Source organism: Polypterus senegalus, chromosome 17 (assembly GCF_016835505.1).
Source record: "Polypterus senegalus isolate Bchr_013 chromosome 17, ASM1683550v1, whole genome shotgun sequence".
NCBI classification, from domain to species: domain Eukaryota; kingdom Metazoa; phylum Chordata; class Cladistia; order Polypteriformes; family Polypteridae; genus Polypterus; species Polypterus senegalus.
Window position 1 is genome coordinate 87,541,957 of NC_053170.1, and position 17,472 is coordinate 87,559,428.

General features: G+C 41.5%; 1 protein-coding gene across 1 annotated transcript in view; it reads right to left on the minus strand.

Moving 5' to 3' along the window:
- Window positions 1–3,065: 3,065 nt before the first annotated feature.
- The window catches only part of LOC120517758 (TBC1 domain family member 24-like), a 42,789-nt gene continuing 28,382 nt past the window's right edge, over window positions 3,066–17,472 (minus strand). Inside the window, exons 6-7 of the mRNA XM_039740224.1 lie at window positions 8,594–8,852; window positions 3,066–3,820 (exon numbers count right to left, since the gene is read on the minus strand). Of these exons, the coding sequence (XP_039596158.1) occupies window positions 3,672–3,820; window positions 8,594–8,852 (408 nt within the window). The 3' untranslated portion in view covers window positions 3,066–3,671. The remainder of the gene's footprint in view (window positions 3,821–8,593; window positions 8,853–17,472) is intronic.

A 17,472-nucleotide genomic window follows, 5' to 3' on the forward strand; every position in this document is an offset into this window, starting at 1 on the left:
AACCTCTCATACAACTCATCATATGCCTTCGCCACCTCTCTCTTCACCTTGCGCCTTATCGCCTTGTACTCTTGTCTACTTTCTGCATCTCTCTGACTATCCTACTTCTTCTTTGCCATCCTCTTCCTCTGTATACTCTCCTGTATTTCCTCATTCCACCACCAGGTTTCCTTTTCCTCCTTCCTCTTTCGAGATGTCACACCAAGCACCCTTCTTGCTGTCACCCTTACTACATCTGCTGTAGTTTCCCAGCTGTCTGGTAATTCTTCACTGCCACCCAGTGCCTGTCTCACCTCCTCCCTAAACTCAACCTTGCAGTCTTCCTTTTTCAACTTCCACCATTTGATCTTTGGCTCTGCTCTCACTCTCTTCCTCTTCTTGATCTCCAACTCATCCTCCAGACCACCATCCTATGCTGCTTAACTACACTTTCCCCTGCCACCACTTTGCAGTCTTCAATCTCCTTCAGATTGACTCTTCTGCATAGGATGTAATCTACCTGTGTGCATCTTCCTCCACTCTTGTACGTAACCCAATGTTCCTCCCTCTTTTTAAAATACGTATTCACCACAGCCATGTCCATCCTTTTGGCAAAATCCACTATCCTCTGACCTTCTTCATTCCTCTCCTTGACACCATACTTACCCATCACCTCCTCGTCTCCACTGTTCCCTTCACCAACATGCCTATTGAAATCTACTCCAATCACCACTTTCTGTCCCTTGGGTACACTGTTCATCACTTCATCCAGCTCACTCCAAAAATCTTCTTTCTCATCCATTGCACACCCAACTTGCAGTGCATATGCACTTACAACATTCATCATCACACCTCCAATTTCCAGCTTCATAATCCTTACTCTGCCTGACACTCTGTTCACCTCCAAAACACTCTTGACAGAATAACTCCTACTCCATTTGTCTTCCCATCCACACCATGATAGAATAATTTGAATCCACCTCCGATCCACCTGGCCTTACTCCCCTTCCATTTAGTCTCTTGCATGCACAATATATCTACCTTCCTTCTCTCCATCATATCTACTAACTCTCTCCCCTTACCAGTCATACCGCCAACATTCAAAGTTCCTACTCTCAATTCCACTCTCTTTACTTTTCTCCTCTCCTCCTGCCTCCGTACATGAATCCTCCCTCTTCTTATCCTTCTTCTTCTTTGGCCAACAGTAGCCCAATTTCCATCAGCACCCTGTTGGCTAACAGTACTAGTGGCGGTTGTTGTTAACTTGGGGCTCGACCGATCCGGTATGGAAATTTGTATTGTTGTCCGCATATTGATTTGGCAAAATTTTATACAGGATGCCTGACGTAACCCTCCCCATTTATCTGGGCTTGGGACCAGCACAAAGAAACACACTGGTTTGTGCATCCCCTGTGGCTGGGTTAGCCCTGGTATTTGGTGGTACTCCTAAACTACTGGGACTGGAACCTTTATCTTGGGAATACCAGAGGTCCACATGCTTTTAGTTAGGTTGCAATACAGCTCTCTGTTTTCACCTTTTGTACAAAGTAATAATGAGAACTGAAGGACAACTGGAGATTAACAACTTGTTTCTTTCTTTAAATAGACAATGTTTTAATATATGTAAATAAGGAAATAAGTAATATATGTGCAGTGTACTGCTTTGAGGGAAAATAGCAGCTAAATGTATAAAGGACCAGGAGAAGAAACATAATCGAAGACCAAATCCAAGGTCAGGACCAGAAAATGAAACAAGAATAATATCACAGCCCAATACATGAAATCAAAAACAAAGTCAAAAGACGTCCTAAGAGATCAAAACCAGAGAAAAAGAACCATAAAAATCACAAAAGAGTGTTGTTATCCAAGATTGTAGATAAGGAAAAAATGGTAAGGGTGACCCTTTTATCCCATCATGGTAGTGACATCACACTTTCTGGCAGAAATCCAAGTGATGAGTACACAAAATCCCATAAAATATTTCTGTCCATAAAAACCCAGAATGGCACAAATACATTTTACAAAAATAATAATTACTGGAGAAAAATTCAACAGTAAATCAATAATTATCTGCACTTTTGTGATCATCTTTCCTGGGTTGACTGTACAGCTTTCCTGGCGCATGTGTGGAAACGTGACGTGTTTGTGGTCTTGACCTCAATCAGCCAGTTTCTCTTGTTGTTTTCTATGAATAATATGGCCGCTCTGCTCTCCGTTTGCACCAAAGAAGAGCAGGGAGCAGTGAACTGGCTTTCTGCTGTGATGGAAACCGAGGTGTCAGCGAGCTCCAAACCCCAAGCACGATCACACAAAGACTCCTGGGTTCAAATAATGGTGTGTTTTTTTTACATACAACACAAGCCCAAAGCATGAGTATCTCTCTCTCCACAATTCCTCTCACCACCGCACTGCCCTTCTCCAGTCGAGTGTTGCTTCATGCCCTCCCAGCTCCGATTCGCCTGGATAAGGGAGTGCTGTCCCTTTTATTAAGGACCCGGGAGAACTTTCGATGCCAGGGCCACTGCCCAATGGAAGTACTTCCTGGTCATAAATTGGGGAGCGCATCTCCCGACAGTGTACCCTTGTGGCACCCACGGTCCCCAGCAAGGCTGTGTTGCTGGACTACAACTCCCAGCATTCCCTGATGGTTCCTAAATGGGCTGCTGCTATCTCGTGTCACTCGTTGAAGGATGCCCAGGCTGGTTTTGAGACCCAGTCCACTCCTGTACAGATGACAGCATCAAACAAGTCCATACCCTGAATCTGACGAGGATTTCGACCCCATCTACAAAAGTGGATCACTGCTCACTGCTCTTCATTGGTGTAAACAAAGAGCAAAGTGGCCAAATTTACTCCTGGAAGACAACAAGGAGACACTGACGGATCAAGGTGGGAACTTTACCAGCGTGACCACATCCAGATGTGTGCGGGGAAAACCGTGCAGCTAACCCAAACAAGATTATCACAAAGGTGGGGATAATTCTCGACTTGACTCTCATAGGAACGGAACTTCAATTTGGATTCCAGAACGGTAAAAACCGAAACAGTTATTAAGTTAAGCAAAAGAAAACAAATACAAAATTAGATGGAGTATCATGTGACATGCAGGTCATTACCTCATTTTTATTTCACTTAATTAACAATATACTAGCCAGCTTTCAGAATATTTACAGGGCAACTGGCTTCTTATTTGTCAAACTTAACATAAATTATAAAGAGAAGAACCCGCAGGTGATTGCTGTGATAACTTCGTGGCTTTCATTGTGTAAATAAATCAGAGCTGCTCTATATCTACTTGCTGTCATATTTATAGTGCGGGTGTAATTTTGGTTAAGTAAATAAAGTTTTAACATTTTGGAAACAATTTTTAGTACATCCCATACCCTTATGAAAGCGAAGAAATCCAAACACTCCTGAGCTCTATCCAGCTAAGCATGTTACAAAAAGAAATAACTCCAATAAGTTCAAAAAGTGCATAAGGCAAATGAGGTGATGGATCAGATCACAAGATAACAGGGGTCGTCTACTAGCGAGGGACATCAGATATGCCAGCTGTCATGATTGGGGACGTCCCATGTCAGTAAATCCCACCCTATTCTTTCTGCTCTTCCACACACATGCATCACAGCCGGTTTATCCATCAACCTGTTCTTTTATTCGCCCACGCGATGTCTCCGACGGGCAGACTCCCTTCAGGGGGAGTTGTCAACACTCCAGACCTCAAGCAGCTGAATCTGGAAGTTTTCCTTACACAGAGGGGGGTTATTAAATGTGTCACTGCGCTCGGTGTGTCCATGGTGTAGGTCTTGGTCGATAAACAGAGCCTGTCCTTCACCACCTCCTGAAAAGCAAGCAGAGACACGAGCGTTACCATCACCTGAGGGATTCAGTTGAGGCTCAGAAGAGGACTGAGATGTCTGACACTTTTAAAGGGAAAATATTTCCTACAATTTTTTCAAGGCATTAGATAAATTAAGCCTTATTCGAGCAGGATGAGCCTTCAGGCCATATGTGTGTAAAGTCACGATGTCTGCAATTTTGCCATTTGGAAAAATGACAGAGATAAGCACGCCATAGACACCCACCTGTCTCCATATAGGAGGTCCCACAGTTGACAAAATTTGCTTTCCCATTACAGGAACTTCTGCTAAGAACCGGGGGCTTCGTAAAAACTCAGAAACGTTTGTAGCGTTCCCACTGCAGGAGCTCGGGCCATTCGTAGCTCCTGGTATGGTTTTGAGCTCCTACTGCAGGGTATGTCCTTTTCATTCAACCTGGAAGTATCGTGGGTGGGGCTTGGTTGATGGATTGTGCTGATTGGTTGAGCACAAGCACTGGCGGCATCTAACAAAGCACACTTTGTACCGCATCACTCTTTCTGGCCACCTCCCTGGTGTGGCGCTGCGCCTCTAAAGACACAATTCACACGCACTGCAGTGTGGGAGCAGGTGGGGTGATGAGGGGATAGGCAACAGGTGTATTTAGTTTAAGCACATTCAATAAACAGTCAGTAGTTTTTGCCTGCATTGAGAAAACATTGTCTGGCGTGTTTTCTTTCCTTGCAGGGCACTACAATACAAAGCAATAATCTCCGCCATTAAGTGGCTAACGCTTTGAAGCAATACGGGGATGGGGCGGAAGGAGGCAAGTTGTAGCCCACCGTCTGAGTTTCATATGAAAGCTTATTAGGGTACAGAGAAAAAAAAAATAGGCACATAGTGGGAAAAAAGCACGAAATGTCAACTTTAATCTCGAAGTTTCCACTTTAATCACGTAGTTTATTTTGTCACTAAAGTAGAACATCATAAACTTCATCTTAAAATCGTTTAATTTACTAGTTTCTCAAATCTCATCGTAACTAAAGTAGCATGTTAAATGCTTTGTTTTGTATTTGATCTTCTATGTGCTCTGTGTGTGAATCACTACGTGTTTCCGCGCTTTCTCTTTCTCCGACAGAACACAGAATCCATTACATTCGTAATATTACAGCTCTCTGAATAATTAAAATACTGAGATGTATACGTGATATCATTTTCATTTTCACAATAGGAATGAAAGCATGTTATTAAACATGGGAACACGGTGGTGCAGTGATTGTACGCGACCTTCGATGAAATTATTGCTGCAGTACTGTCTCTTTCAAACGTACTAACCTCCAATTCACGTCCTTACTTTTCTTTCTCCAAATACCCAATCGCCACACAATCAGCTCTGTAATAAAGGTTAAGCCATCTGTACGCTTACAACGACGATTCTTCAAAATTTAAGGAACTTTGAAATATCTTCGTAGTATGTGTTTAATTATTCTATCTGTATATCCTTCCAGTGTCACGCCAGTCTCAGCAAATATACAGTGCAAGACAGGAACAATACGTGAACTAGCGAGCGCTGCGGCACCGTGTCCTCACATGTTTAATTATTAACAGTACAGATTATTTAAATTAAGTTAAAGTTGTATCTGCATAATATAGTCAACATATTTTACTGCATTTCATCTTAAAAATGATATCGTCATCATATGTAAATACGCTCTTTTGTAAAGTGGCGCAGGTTGTGCGATATTATAACTGTAGTGCAAGTTTACAGTGGGGTGATTGTACTTATAAGTACAAACAGTTCTACAAGGAGCAATTGATTGAGTGTGTTTATAGTTCTTGGGATGAAACTGTTTCTGAACCGCGAGGTCCGTACAGGAAAGGCTCTGAAGCGTTTGTCATATGAAAGCAGTTCAAATAGACTGTGCGCATGGCTGAGGTAGCGTGTACTTGATGTTGTATCCCGATAATTCTCTTTCCGATCAGCTGCTGCTGTGATTCCCCACTCAGATACAGCGATTTAAATACTCTGAGTGGTGCAGTGAGAGTAATATGGAAAAAGATGATCCACTGTGGCAACTCCTAACGGGAGCAGCTGAAACAAGAAGAAAAGAAGGTGCAGTGAGAGTAACAACGCTAAAGCAGTTATGGTATTTGGAATAGTTTGACCATTCTTTGGATCATTATTTTGTTACAGGCTAATTAAATTCAGATGCATTAAACTAATAAACAATATGCAGTTAATTTCAGTGTATTTATAAAGCCACGTCAGGAAAATGGATATAAAAAAGAAAGATAAACCACACAGGAACAGTAGCACTGCTTTGATGCTGGGTGCTGCCAGTCTTCAAAACCGAGCGCAAAACTTGCATACGACAGGGTACCCATGAGGTACTGTGGAAATGTGCGTGGCTTTACGCCAAGCTTAGGTTTTATACATTGCGATTTGAGCGTGGAAATGTTCGTAACCAACATTTCTGTGTGTATGCACCGTTTATACATGAGGCCCCAGGACTCATCTCCTTTCACTACCCGAACTGCGCGCGCCTGCGTATTGAAAGCCTACTTCATCACACAGAACTCTCGAACACGCCTGAGAGGCTCACATTGAGGACCGCTGCTCCGAACTGCAGTGCCGAGTTTTTTGAAACTCTTATAATGAAAATATTTCCTTCAATTTTTAAAGGCGTTATATAAGTTAAGCCTTATTCGAACAGGGTAACCTTCCAGGACATGCGATATGTCAGTAAAGCCACTGTTACCACAAGATGTCTATAACTTCCATCCATCCATCCATTTTCTAACCCGCTGAATCCGAATACAGGGTCACGGGGGTCTGCTGGAGCCAATCCCAGCCAACACAGGGCACAAGGCAGGAACCAATCCTGGGCAGGGTGCCAACCCACCACAGGACACACACACACACACCAAGCACACACTAGGGCCAATTTAGAATCACCAATCCACCGAACCTGCATGTCTTTGGATTGTGGGAGCACTTTTATCATGTATTTGCATGGCATAAGACATGTCTGGAAAAGACATATATATGAGAGATATGCGTGCCCAGGGCCGGTGCCACCATTAAGGCAAATTAGGCATTCACCTAGGGCACAGATCATAAGGAAGAGTGGGGTGACTGAACAGTCGGTTGGCATACTAATAAGCTTGGTCTAGGGCACAAAATAACCTAGCACCGGCATTATGCATGCCTTCTCAGGTAAAGGAAAGTTGTCACCTCTAAACAGCCATACACATTAGAACTATGTAATTATTCCAATCCATACCTATGGAAAAGTATTTGTGCCAAAATTAAATGCAATCCAATGTTTTAACTACATTGAAATTGAATACATATGCAAGTGGGCCAATTTAATTTGTCTATGATTAATTAAAAACACAGCAACCAAATGATCGATTGCCTTTCACTAAGGCACACAATTTTCATGTCAGTTTAAAATGTAATACAAAGCAGCCTGCATTTTAATTCATGTCCATAGATCGAGTCTCATAGCTAAAAAAAAGACAAGACGTATTGCATTTTGTTTAGCGGCAGCTTCGCGTGTATTGCATTTTGATTCGATGACACACTTCTAATGTGTGTAAAATAATCAAACGACAAATCAGCGTCAAGAAGTGGGGCGGGGGGCGTCAAAATCTGGGGAAAGAAGCGTTCCCATTATGTGGATTACTTGGAAAGAAGTTCAAGGAATTAATAAGTCAGGGGTCCGTCGTCTCATTGAACAGGTGGGACCCGGCTGTCTAAATGACGATTTCATTCTCTTGCGTGTTGAAAGACGTGAACAACTTGAGAAATTATCTGTTGATCACAGAGATTATGAATAAAAGGTTGCGAAGAAACCAAGCTCGGTAACGCTAACAAATGCTTCATTATAGTCAGTATTTAGTTAAAATAACTAACAACCCCACACCACGAAAATTTAACCGCATGTATAAAAGATGACAACTTTAGAGTAAACGTCTTCAGCGAGGCCTAAAAAGTACTTCTCGCCGTTTCCAGATTGACTGAATTTGTGCTCGCCGCCAGAGAGGTTTAGAACTGTAACGCCTCTTAGCCCAATAGGTAACGCCCCTTGCCCCACCTTTTGACGCTGATTGGTCAATTGATTACTTTTTAGTTTTGACACATTAAAGGCTGGTCTCGAATAGAAAGAAATGCAATACAAGTGGCACTGCCGTTAAGAAAAATGCAATACGCCTGCTTTTCATTTAGTTATGACATGCGAACTGTGAGTATGAAGTAAAATGCAAAACGTGTTTGTATTGCATTTTAAACTGAAACGACAATTGTGTACCCTAGTGAAAAGCAATCGTTTGGTGATATGTTTTTAACTTTGATAGGATTTCAATTTAGTTAACACTTTAGATTTCATTTAATTTTTGCTCGATTAATCTCCCATACATAACAAGCTGTAAACATGAGTCTTCTCATAAGAATTTCGCATTTAGAGCTCCTTTGTCCACACTTATCCATTTGACCAACGCAGCATGAATCGTATTGGGTCACAGAGAGCGTGGACAAGTTTTTCGACCGACTCCATATTTTCTAAAAAAAAATACAGGGACAAATTACCGAATTATTACTGATATGTCGATTCACCTGGGGTTATTTTTGTACGAACTTTTTATAGAAAGTAAAAGGCTCCGTAATCTTTCCCGAGATGTGAACACACAGCTACGAGATTTAAATGACAGAGTTCCTCCAGTAATAATCACTTTTCCCCCACCTACTGGTGTAAAATAAATCCCAATGCATTCCGAGTCCAAGCCTTAATTACCTATAATGATCCCATCTTTACTTCCTGACATAAAGAAGGTGTTTGTTTTGGATGGCATGTCTGCAGGTTTCTCACTCGGGAAGCTCAAGTGGTTCATATCTCGGCTCAGGCCACTTGCAGGAGACTGCCGGGAAGAGGCAGAAGTGGAGAAGCCCGGTGAGAAGGAATGGGCGCGCCTTCGGGGGCAAGGAGCTACATCCTCGGTCACCTTTGGGTTTTGCACAGACACCCATTCATAACGCTCCATTTCAGGACGCAGCTGTAAAGGGGGAAACAAACAAAAAAAAAATACCAGTTTAGGATACCATCATCCACCTCTGTAGCACTGAGAATATCACAAAAGCAGAGCAAAACCTTTTAAAATAACTTGCAGTTGTAGAAAATGGACGGAGAATTGGGAAACTGACAAGCTACTGCCATTCATCTTTATTCACTTTATTTATTACTACCTGTCACAGACATGTATAGAATAATTAAAAAAATGTTTGTTATCTCTACAGTGGCGTAGCTCGAGTTTGTGCCGCGCGGGGCGATGCTTCAATTTACCGCTCTCCAACTTATGTGAATATGTTAACCTATTTAAACAGAAAATTAAAACGACGTATAGAGAAAAAGTAAGATAAATTTTGCATAGTTTTATTCATATATAGAGAAACAGCAATACTTTTTCACATAATAAATTATTTATAAGCATCAACTAGACAAGAATATAGTATATAGTATAGACGCACTGATAAGCCGTGTTCTAATAACATCCATCCATTTTCTAACCCGCTGAATCCGAATACAGGGTCACGGGGGTCTGCCGGAGCCAATCCCAGCCAACACAGGGCACAAGGCAGGAACCAATCCTGGGCAGGGTGCCAACCCACCGCAGGACACACACAAACACACCAAGCACCCACCTAACCTGCATGTCTTTGGATTGTGGGAGGAAACCCACGCAGACACGGGGAGAACATGCAAACTCCACGCAGGGAGGACCCGGGACGCGAACCCGGATCTCCTAACTGCGAGGCAGCAGCGCTACCACTGCACCACCGTGCCGCCCGTTCTAATTACAGTATTAGTTTAATATAATTACGCTGGAAAAACCAGAACCAGTGTAGTGTACAAGTGACAGGTGGGGTTGTTTTCTGCGCCGAACAAGACCGCATTTGGATTGATCAAGAAACAAAATTATAAATTAGTTGTTTATATTCAAAGAAATTATTATCGGTGTAATGTTTAAGTTTATTTTTGTTATTGCCTCATAAATTTCAACTGCTGTGTCTGATGCCGTCACAGAAGGACTGTCTGAAAATTATTTTTGAAGCATTTGTAATAATAATAATAATAATTCTTTGCACTTATATAGTGCTTTTCTCACTACTCAAAGCGCTCAGCAATTGCAGGTTAAGGGCCTCGCTCAAGGGCCCAACAGAGCAGAGTCCCTTTTGGCATTTACGGGATTCGAACCGGCAACCTTCCGATGTCTGGATAAAAATCAGGGAATTTTACTTTTTTCATTCATGAGTGATGTTTTTCTGAACTCTGCTGCGTAAACACAAATTGTTCTGAGCCTTTTGTCCAATAATGACGCCCCCAAAAATTTAATAAACCACCAAGAAAAGTAACATTGCAACAATGCACGCTATGAACCAATCGCTGTCTTCATTAAATACAACAAGGTTAAAACAATGCTCGAAGCAGCCTCTTTAAAAACAAGCCCGGTGCATTCTTTAACTGCCTTCTTGGCCTTATGCGTCCAGCCGTCTCTCGCTCATGCGTGCGCGTGTGTCTCTCTCTCTCGCACGCATCTGTGTGTGTGTGTGTCTCTCTCGCGTGCGTGTCTGTGTGTGTGTCTCTCTCTCTCGCACGCATCTGTGTGTGTGTGTGTCTCTCTCGCGTGCGTGTTGTGTGTCTCTCTCTCTCGCTCGCTCGCTGCACAGGGAATGCACAGGGAGAGACTGAACGCGTGCGGAAATCATCGTTTACCATTCGTATACCGAGTGTGTGGTTGTGAACAGATGCAAAAGTTTGGCGAACTTTTTGGTCGTAAACCGATTTGTACGTGTTCCGAGACATTCGTGAACCAAGGTTCCACTGTATATAGATAGACGCGGCATTCACTGTGTTGCCCAGTCGACATGATACGTCAACGTGTTCGCCATGTTGCGAATGGCAAAAGTGCAATTTAATCTAATACAGGTAGACGTGGAAACCGGGTTTTCTGATGAAAAAACAATAACATTTAAAACAGTATCGTTTACATACAACAGATTTTGGTGAATCGTTTACATGAAATTATTTATGTCCATTTATACACTAATAATAGCAATTATTAAATAATAATAATTATTATTATTATTAAATAATTCCTCCCATATAAGTAACATTTCTTGGACTGCCTTCTTCCATCTCCGAAACATTTCTAGTCTTCGTCCTGTTCTTACGCAACACAGTACTGAAGTATCGGTTAATCCCGAGTCACCTCACGTATAGATTACTGTAATGCTATTCTATCTGGCATCCCACAAAAACGTATCCATCGCTTACAACTTCTTCAAAATACTGCTGCCAGGATAATAACCTGCTGTTCTAAATCCACTGAACATATTACACCGATTCTCTATCAGCTTCACTGGCTCCCTGTTCACTACTGAATACTAAATACCACTCTGAACATTTAAAGCTCTCCACAACCTCACTGATCTCCTCCAGACTTGCACTCCTCTCGCTCACTCAGATCCTCATCTGCAGCTCGAATTTCTGTACCACACGTCAGACTCAGTGCTATGGGAGCTCGAGCGTCTCTCATTGTGCTCTTCAACTCGGGAATTCTCTTCCCTCTCATATTCGTCAGCTCGATTCAATAACACATTTTAGAACTGCCGTTAAAACTTATCTTTTCAAACTGGCATACCAATTGTGAATTTTGCACTGTTGCTGTCAGTTATCTTTGTTTGTTTGCTAATTATTGCTTTATCATTCCCTTGTTTTAATTTTACTAATTTTGTTTCATTTTATTGTAAGGTGACCTTGAGTGCTAAGATTATAAAACAGGTTTTTCTAATGGCCAAATATAACCAAAACAATTGTTCAGCCTTACCTATGAAATGTAATCCCTCGGATTCTGGTTTGGAGTGTACAGCGGTTTGTACAATCCCAAGCAGCACATTATTCATTACTTCACGCCACAGCAGTGCCACTCGCAATATGGCGGCAACATTGACGTACGATGCTGCTGGTCATGAGGAGTCTAGTAATTCTATGTCTATGTCTGTAGCCTTAAGTGTGTGTACCTTGAGCGCCTTTCTTCAGTATCCGTGCCTGTGTGTGTGTGAATATTGCTTCACTGGCGCTCCCTCTCTCAAGTGTGTTCCCATAAAGCCTGCTTCTCAGACTGAATCCTTATTTTTGAGGTGTCTTTCTCACCTCTCATCTGGTTTTATGCTAGTCGTCTTCGAAGTTGTCTCTATCTGTGTGGCTCACACGCCTTTACACCTCTTTGTGCGTCTCACACTTGCACTTCCTTTTTTGTCACCAAAATCAAACTGACCAATCAGATTTCTCAGAGAGACTGGTCACACTGACCATAACATTTTATTACATAGTACAGGGGTTGGCGACCTATGGCATGCGGAACGATTTTCAATGGCACTCTGATTGAATTGAAATATAGTAAAACATATATTTTAATTACAGCACACGCATTCGCGCCCTCACCTACGTTTTGTGTATGCGACTCACATATAAATGGAAACCATGTGTTCAGTGCAGGCCGTGGAACGTTAAAACCAACCTCTTGTTTTTATATTTTAACCAGTAACGGCGCACTGCACAATAACGTGGAGTGAATACACTTGACTTGAACATTCCTAGTTTTCAGACTCTTTCTCTGTGCGTTTAGCGTTCATTTGCTCAGAGGTTGATGCGTTTGCTGCTTCATGAGCAGCTCTTCTTTTCTCCACCATAGAGGCCCGCTTCTTCTCTTCTTTCGTCGGCATCATTTTCGCGTTAAAACTGATTCAGTGTTTGTGTTGCATTCACTTAGTACGTTTTCTTTAATTTTCCACTTAAGCTGGCACTTAAGTCTTCAATTTGCCTCAAAAATGATTTAATTATGAAGAGGTAAAGAAAATGACAGCAAAGGTGGTAGGCAATGAGAACGGCGCCCATACGCATGCACCATACAGCCAACCTGCTGGCCGCGGCTGACAGCTGATTCTGCAATAAAATAAAAAGAGGAGTAACCTTGGAGGTCAGTCATCACTCCGAAAGCAGATAGCAGACGTTACGCAGTATACAGTCAAAGTAAAAAGTATGTGAACCCCTAGGAATTATCTATATTTATGTCTAATCCCCATATAAAACATGGTCGTATCTTCATGTCAGTCACAATAATGAACAAACAAACACAGTCTCCTATAACTAAAGATACACAGATTTTCAAAGAATTTTTGACCATATTGAATAAATCATTCAAACTGTGAAACTGAAGGTTGGAAAAAGTAAATGAACCCTAAGCTAATGACTTTTTAAAAAGCTCATTGCAGTCCGGAGACCTGGAGTCCATTTAATAAAACGAGTTCAGAGGTGTGGCCCTGAATCACTTTGATTGATCACAAACACTAGAAAGTTTGAGTTTGAGCTTTTGACAAGAAGCAGATCCAGATGGGAATTGTGCCTCGCACAAAAGAGCTGTCTGAAGAGCTATGATCAAGAATTGTTAATCTACATAATAGATTTGAGATATTCATCAGCCTACTGTTAGACAAGTTGTCTATAAATGGAGACCATGTGGTATTGTGGCTACTCTGCCTAGAAGTGGGCGCCCTGCCAAGATCACCCCAAGAGCACAACACAGAGGCAGCAATGAGGTAAAGAAGAACCCTAGAGTGACAGCAAAGGACTTGAAGAAGTCATTAGAACTGGCTAACGTCTCTGTTCATGAGTCAACTATACGCAAAACATTGAACAAGAAAGGAGTCCATGGCAGGACACCAAGAAGGAAGTCACTACTATCAAAAAAGAACATTGTTGAACGCCTGAAGTTTGTGAAAGAGCACTTGGACACTCCACAACGGTACTGGGAAAATGTCTTGTGGAGTGATGAAGCCAAAAATGGAACTATTTGGGAGGAAGAAGCAGAACTTCATTTGGCGTAAAAAGGGCACTGCAGATCAACATCAAAACATCATCCCTACAGTAAAGTATGGTGGAGGGAACATCAGGACTTGGGCCTGCTTTGCTGCATCAGGGCCTGGACAGCTTGTCATCACTGAGGGGAAAATGAATTCACAAGTTTATCAACAAATTCTCCGGGATAATGTCAGGGTGTCTGGCCGTCAACTTGAGCTCAGAAGAGGCTGGGTGATGCAACAGGACAATGACCCCAAACATCGCAGCAAATCCACAACACAATGGCTTCAGAAGAACAAACTCTGCCTTTTGGAGCGGCCCAGTCAGAGCCCAGATCTCAATCCTATTGAGATGCCGTGGAATGACTTGAAGGGAGAGAGCCATACACAGAAGACAACCAAAGAATATGGACGAGTTAAGGCAGTTCTGCAGGGAAGAATGGGTTAAAACGATGTGCAGGTCTGATCTGCAGATACAGGAAGTGCCTGGTTGAGGTCATTGCTGCCAAAGGAGGCTCAACCAGTTATTAAATCCCAAGGTTCACTTACTTTTTCCACTACCACTGTGAACGTTGACTGCATTTGTAAAATAAAGACATGAAAGGGTAGAATTGTTTGTGTGTCATTGTGTATATCAGCTCATTGTGTATATCAGGACCTGTGACTTAGATGAAGATCAGATCACTTTTTATGACCAATTCATACAGTAAACCAGATCATTCCAAAGGATCCACATACCTTTTACTTTGACTGTATGTGTACCAAATTTCAGGTCAATAGTTCAAATAGTTTGCGAGCTACAGGTGATTTAAAATCCTGGACAGACAAACGGACAGCCACGGTACAGCGTATTATATAAGACGATTACAGCGCATGTGTTTGCGCTCCGCATCCTCACCTACGTTTTGCGCATGCGACTCACGTGTAAAGGGAATGCGTGTGTTCAGTGCAGGCCGTGGTATGTTAAAATAAACCTTGTTATTATTAAGTAATATACTGCCATAAAATGACTCATAAAAGACAAAAACTTGATGTTCGCTCTTTTCAAGACTATTGGACAAATGAATAGAATGAATGGATTTGTATCACAAAAGGATCGTGCAGCGTGTGCGTATTATGCTGTGAAGGTGTCGCGTGTCGTACGTCAAGTGTACAAGGACATTATGAAACTAAACATCAGTCCACGTTTAAAAACTCTGATGAGAAAAGTGAACCTATAAAAAGGTCTGTTTCTGGCTTTAAGAAACAAACTAGTTATTTTAGTCAAATAATTGGAACCTCAAATAATTGAAAACTCCTGTCAATCATGAAGAATCCACTGCATCCACTGAACAGTGTCATTTCCAGGCAGAGGAGCAGCTTCAGTGACAGACTGAGGAGACCCCACACTATGTGACTCTTCAATTCCACCCGGGGGGTAAATGTTAATATTATACAAAGTTATTGTCTGCTTTTACATGCATTTTTATTACTATTTAATTTAATATTTTTTTGTATCAGTATACTGCTGCTGGATTATGTGAATTTCTCCTTGGGATTGATTATCTATCTATCTATCTATCTATCTATCTATCTATCTATCTATCTATCTATCTATCTATCTATCTATCTATCTTATCCTGCCTACTACACTAAAATTAAATCTATCTATCTATCTATCTTATCCTGCCTACTACACTAAAATTAAAATCTATCTATCTATCTATCTTATCCTGCCTACTACACTAAAATTAAAATCTATCTATCTATCTATCTATCTATCTAAAATAAAGCCACCGAATGTAGTTATAAAACAAAATGACAAAACATTCTTTTCCTATATGATCCTACGTATTTTAAAATGTTGAATGAGCAATAATATAAGATCTGGTTATAATATACTGTAGTTTTGATGCCCATTATAACTTGACCAATTTTGATACTATATATAACAAAATTGGTAGAATTATGTCAGCATGCGGAATAACATTGTAACATAGGGTCGGCACGACACCGCTGAAAGGTTGCCAACCCCTGATATAGTAGATAGATAGATAGATAGATAGATTGACGTCTACAAGCTCAAGAACGAGCTCTGCTGGCCTTAAATGGACAAACAGGAGTGACCTCTGGGACAACCAGCCACATCCAATGCCTTCAGAAAGTATTCTGACCCCTCCACTTTTTTCATGTTTTGTTATATAGCAGCCTTGTGCTAAAATCATTTCAATTTTGTTCTTTTCAAAAAAACTCTACCCCAGAATGACCTAGCCAACAGAGGATTATAGTCGTTTTTGCAAATTTATTAAACTAGGGGGCTTCGCCCCCCTGCTCACTTCGCTTGCCAACCCCGTTTTTGGTTTTCCGGATACACACTTGTAAGATTTTTTTTTTCTTTGAATTGTTGCAATTTCATTAGTTTCACTTTTATTTCAGAACTTCTGTAAAAACAATATTTGGAATCTTTCGTGTCCCGATATGATGAATCTTTTAAATGAGGTCTGTGAGACTTGTGTTTAATGACTTTGTACCATAATTCAGGATAGGTTTCTCAGTTTGGAATTTCAGCACAGACAAAACGACCCACATCATCAGCAGTTAATAATTTTTTTTGCAAAGTAACCAATAAATGCATGTGAGTTAAACCCCGTTTTTGAAATTCTCTGACTTAAACTAATTTCCCTTTGTTTTTTTCGATACTGTTGCGACTGACGTAATAAAGTGTCACAAAAGTTCTACTTTAACAATCACCGACACAACTTTCTAGCCCCCTCTCCAATCCCTCCTCCCACGGGTCTCGCCTCCCCCTTACCGCATCAATCAGCACCCAGCTATCAGTCTGCCGTGCTGCACTCTGCCCTCCCTCGATCGAACCTAACAGTCACTTAAAACAAAAAAGGCTTCAGCTTGGCTGGGACGCTACAATACTTTCGACTGTTACTGCTTTCATATTCTGTACCTTTCTCTGCATCTGTATCACACCTTGGGTCTCTTTTCTCCGCACTGCTCTTTCTTCTTTGCTGAGAGCACAGGGTCTGTGTGTGCCACGTGACTTTACATGACTGAATGTTTTGCTGGCTGGCCGTGCTCTTATTTGATAAGAAGGGCATGTCTTACAAGAATCTCATGTTCCACGTCCCCGCGAGACTGCCCTGGGACAGTCTCTTGGCACCAAGTCTCATGTTTATGGTCCCCACGAGACGCTTTGTGGCCAGTCTTTTTTGTCTCACAGGTCTTTTAAATGTCTTCCGAGATCTTCCGAGAAGATCACGTATAGTCGCCTTGCTTTTCCATTCCAGGATTTTTTTTTACATATAGAGAGAAATAAAAAAATATGAAATATCCCATGAACACAAGTATTCAGACCCTGTGCTATGACACTTGAGTGTATCCCATTCTATTGATCTTCATTGTGATGTTTCTACACTTTGTTGGAAGTCCACCTGTGATCAGTTCAATTGATTGCACATGATCAGGAGAGGCACACCCGGTCTATGTGAGGTCCTACACTGGACAACAGGTGCTTTCCCATCCCAGGAAATTTTTTGAGGATGCAAGAACTTTCTAGAAACTCAAGAAGTTTTCTTGTAGTGAGAAGTCAAGCCAATTGACACCTTTTATTGGCTAACTAAAATATTATTATGCCATATTACATCTTGCCTGAAGAAGGGGCCTGAGTTGCCTCGAAAGCTTGCATATTGTAATCTTTTTGGTTAGCCAATAAAAGGTGTAATTTTTGCTTGACTTCTTACTACATCCATAATGGCTAACACGGTA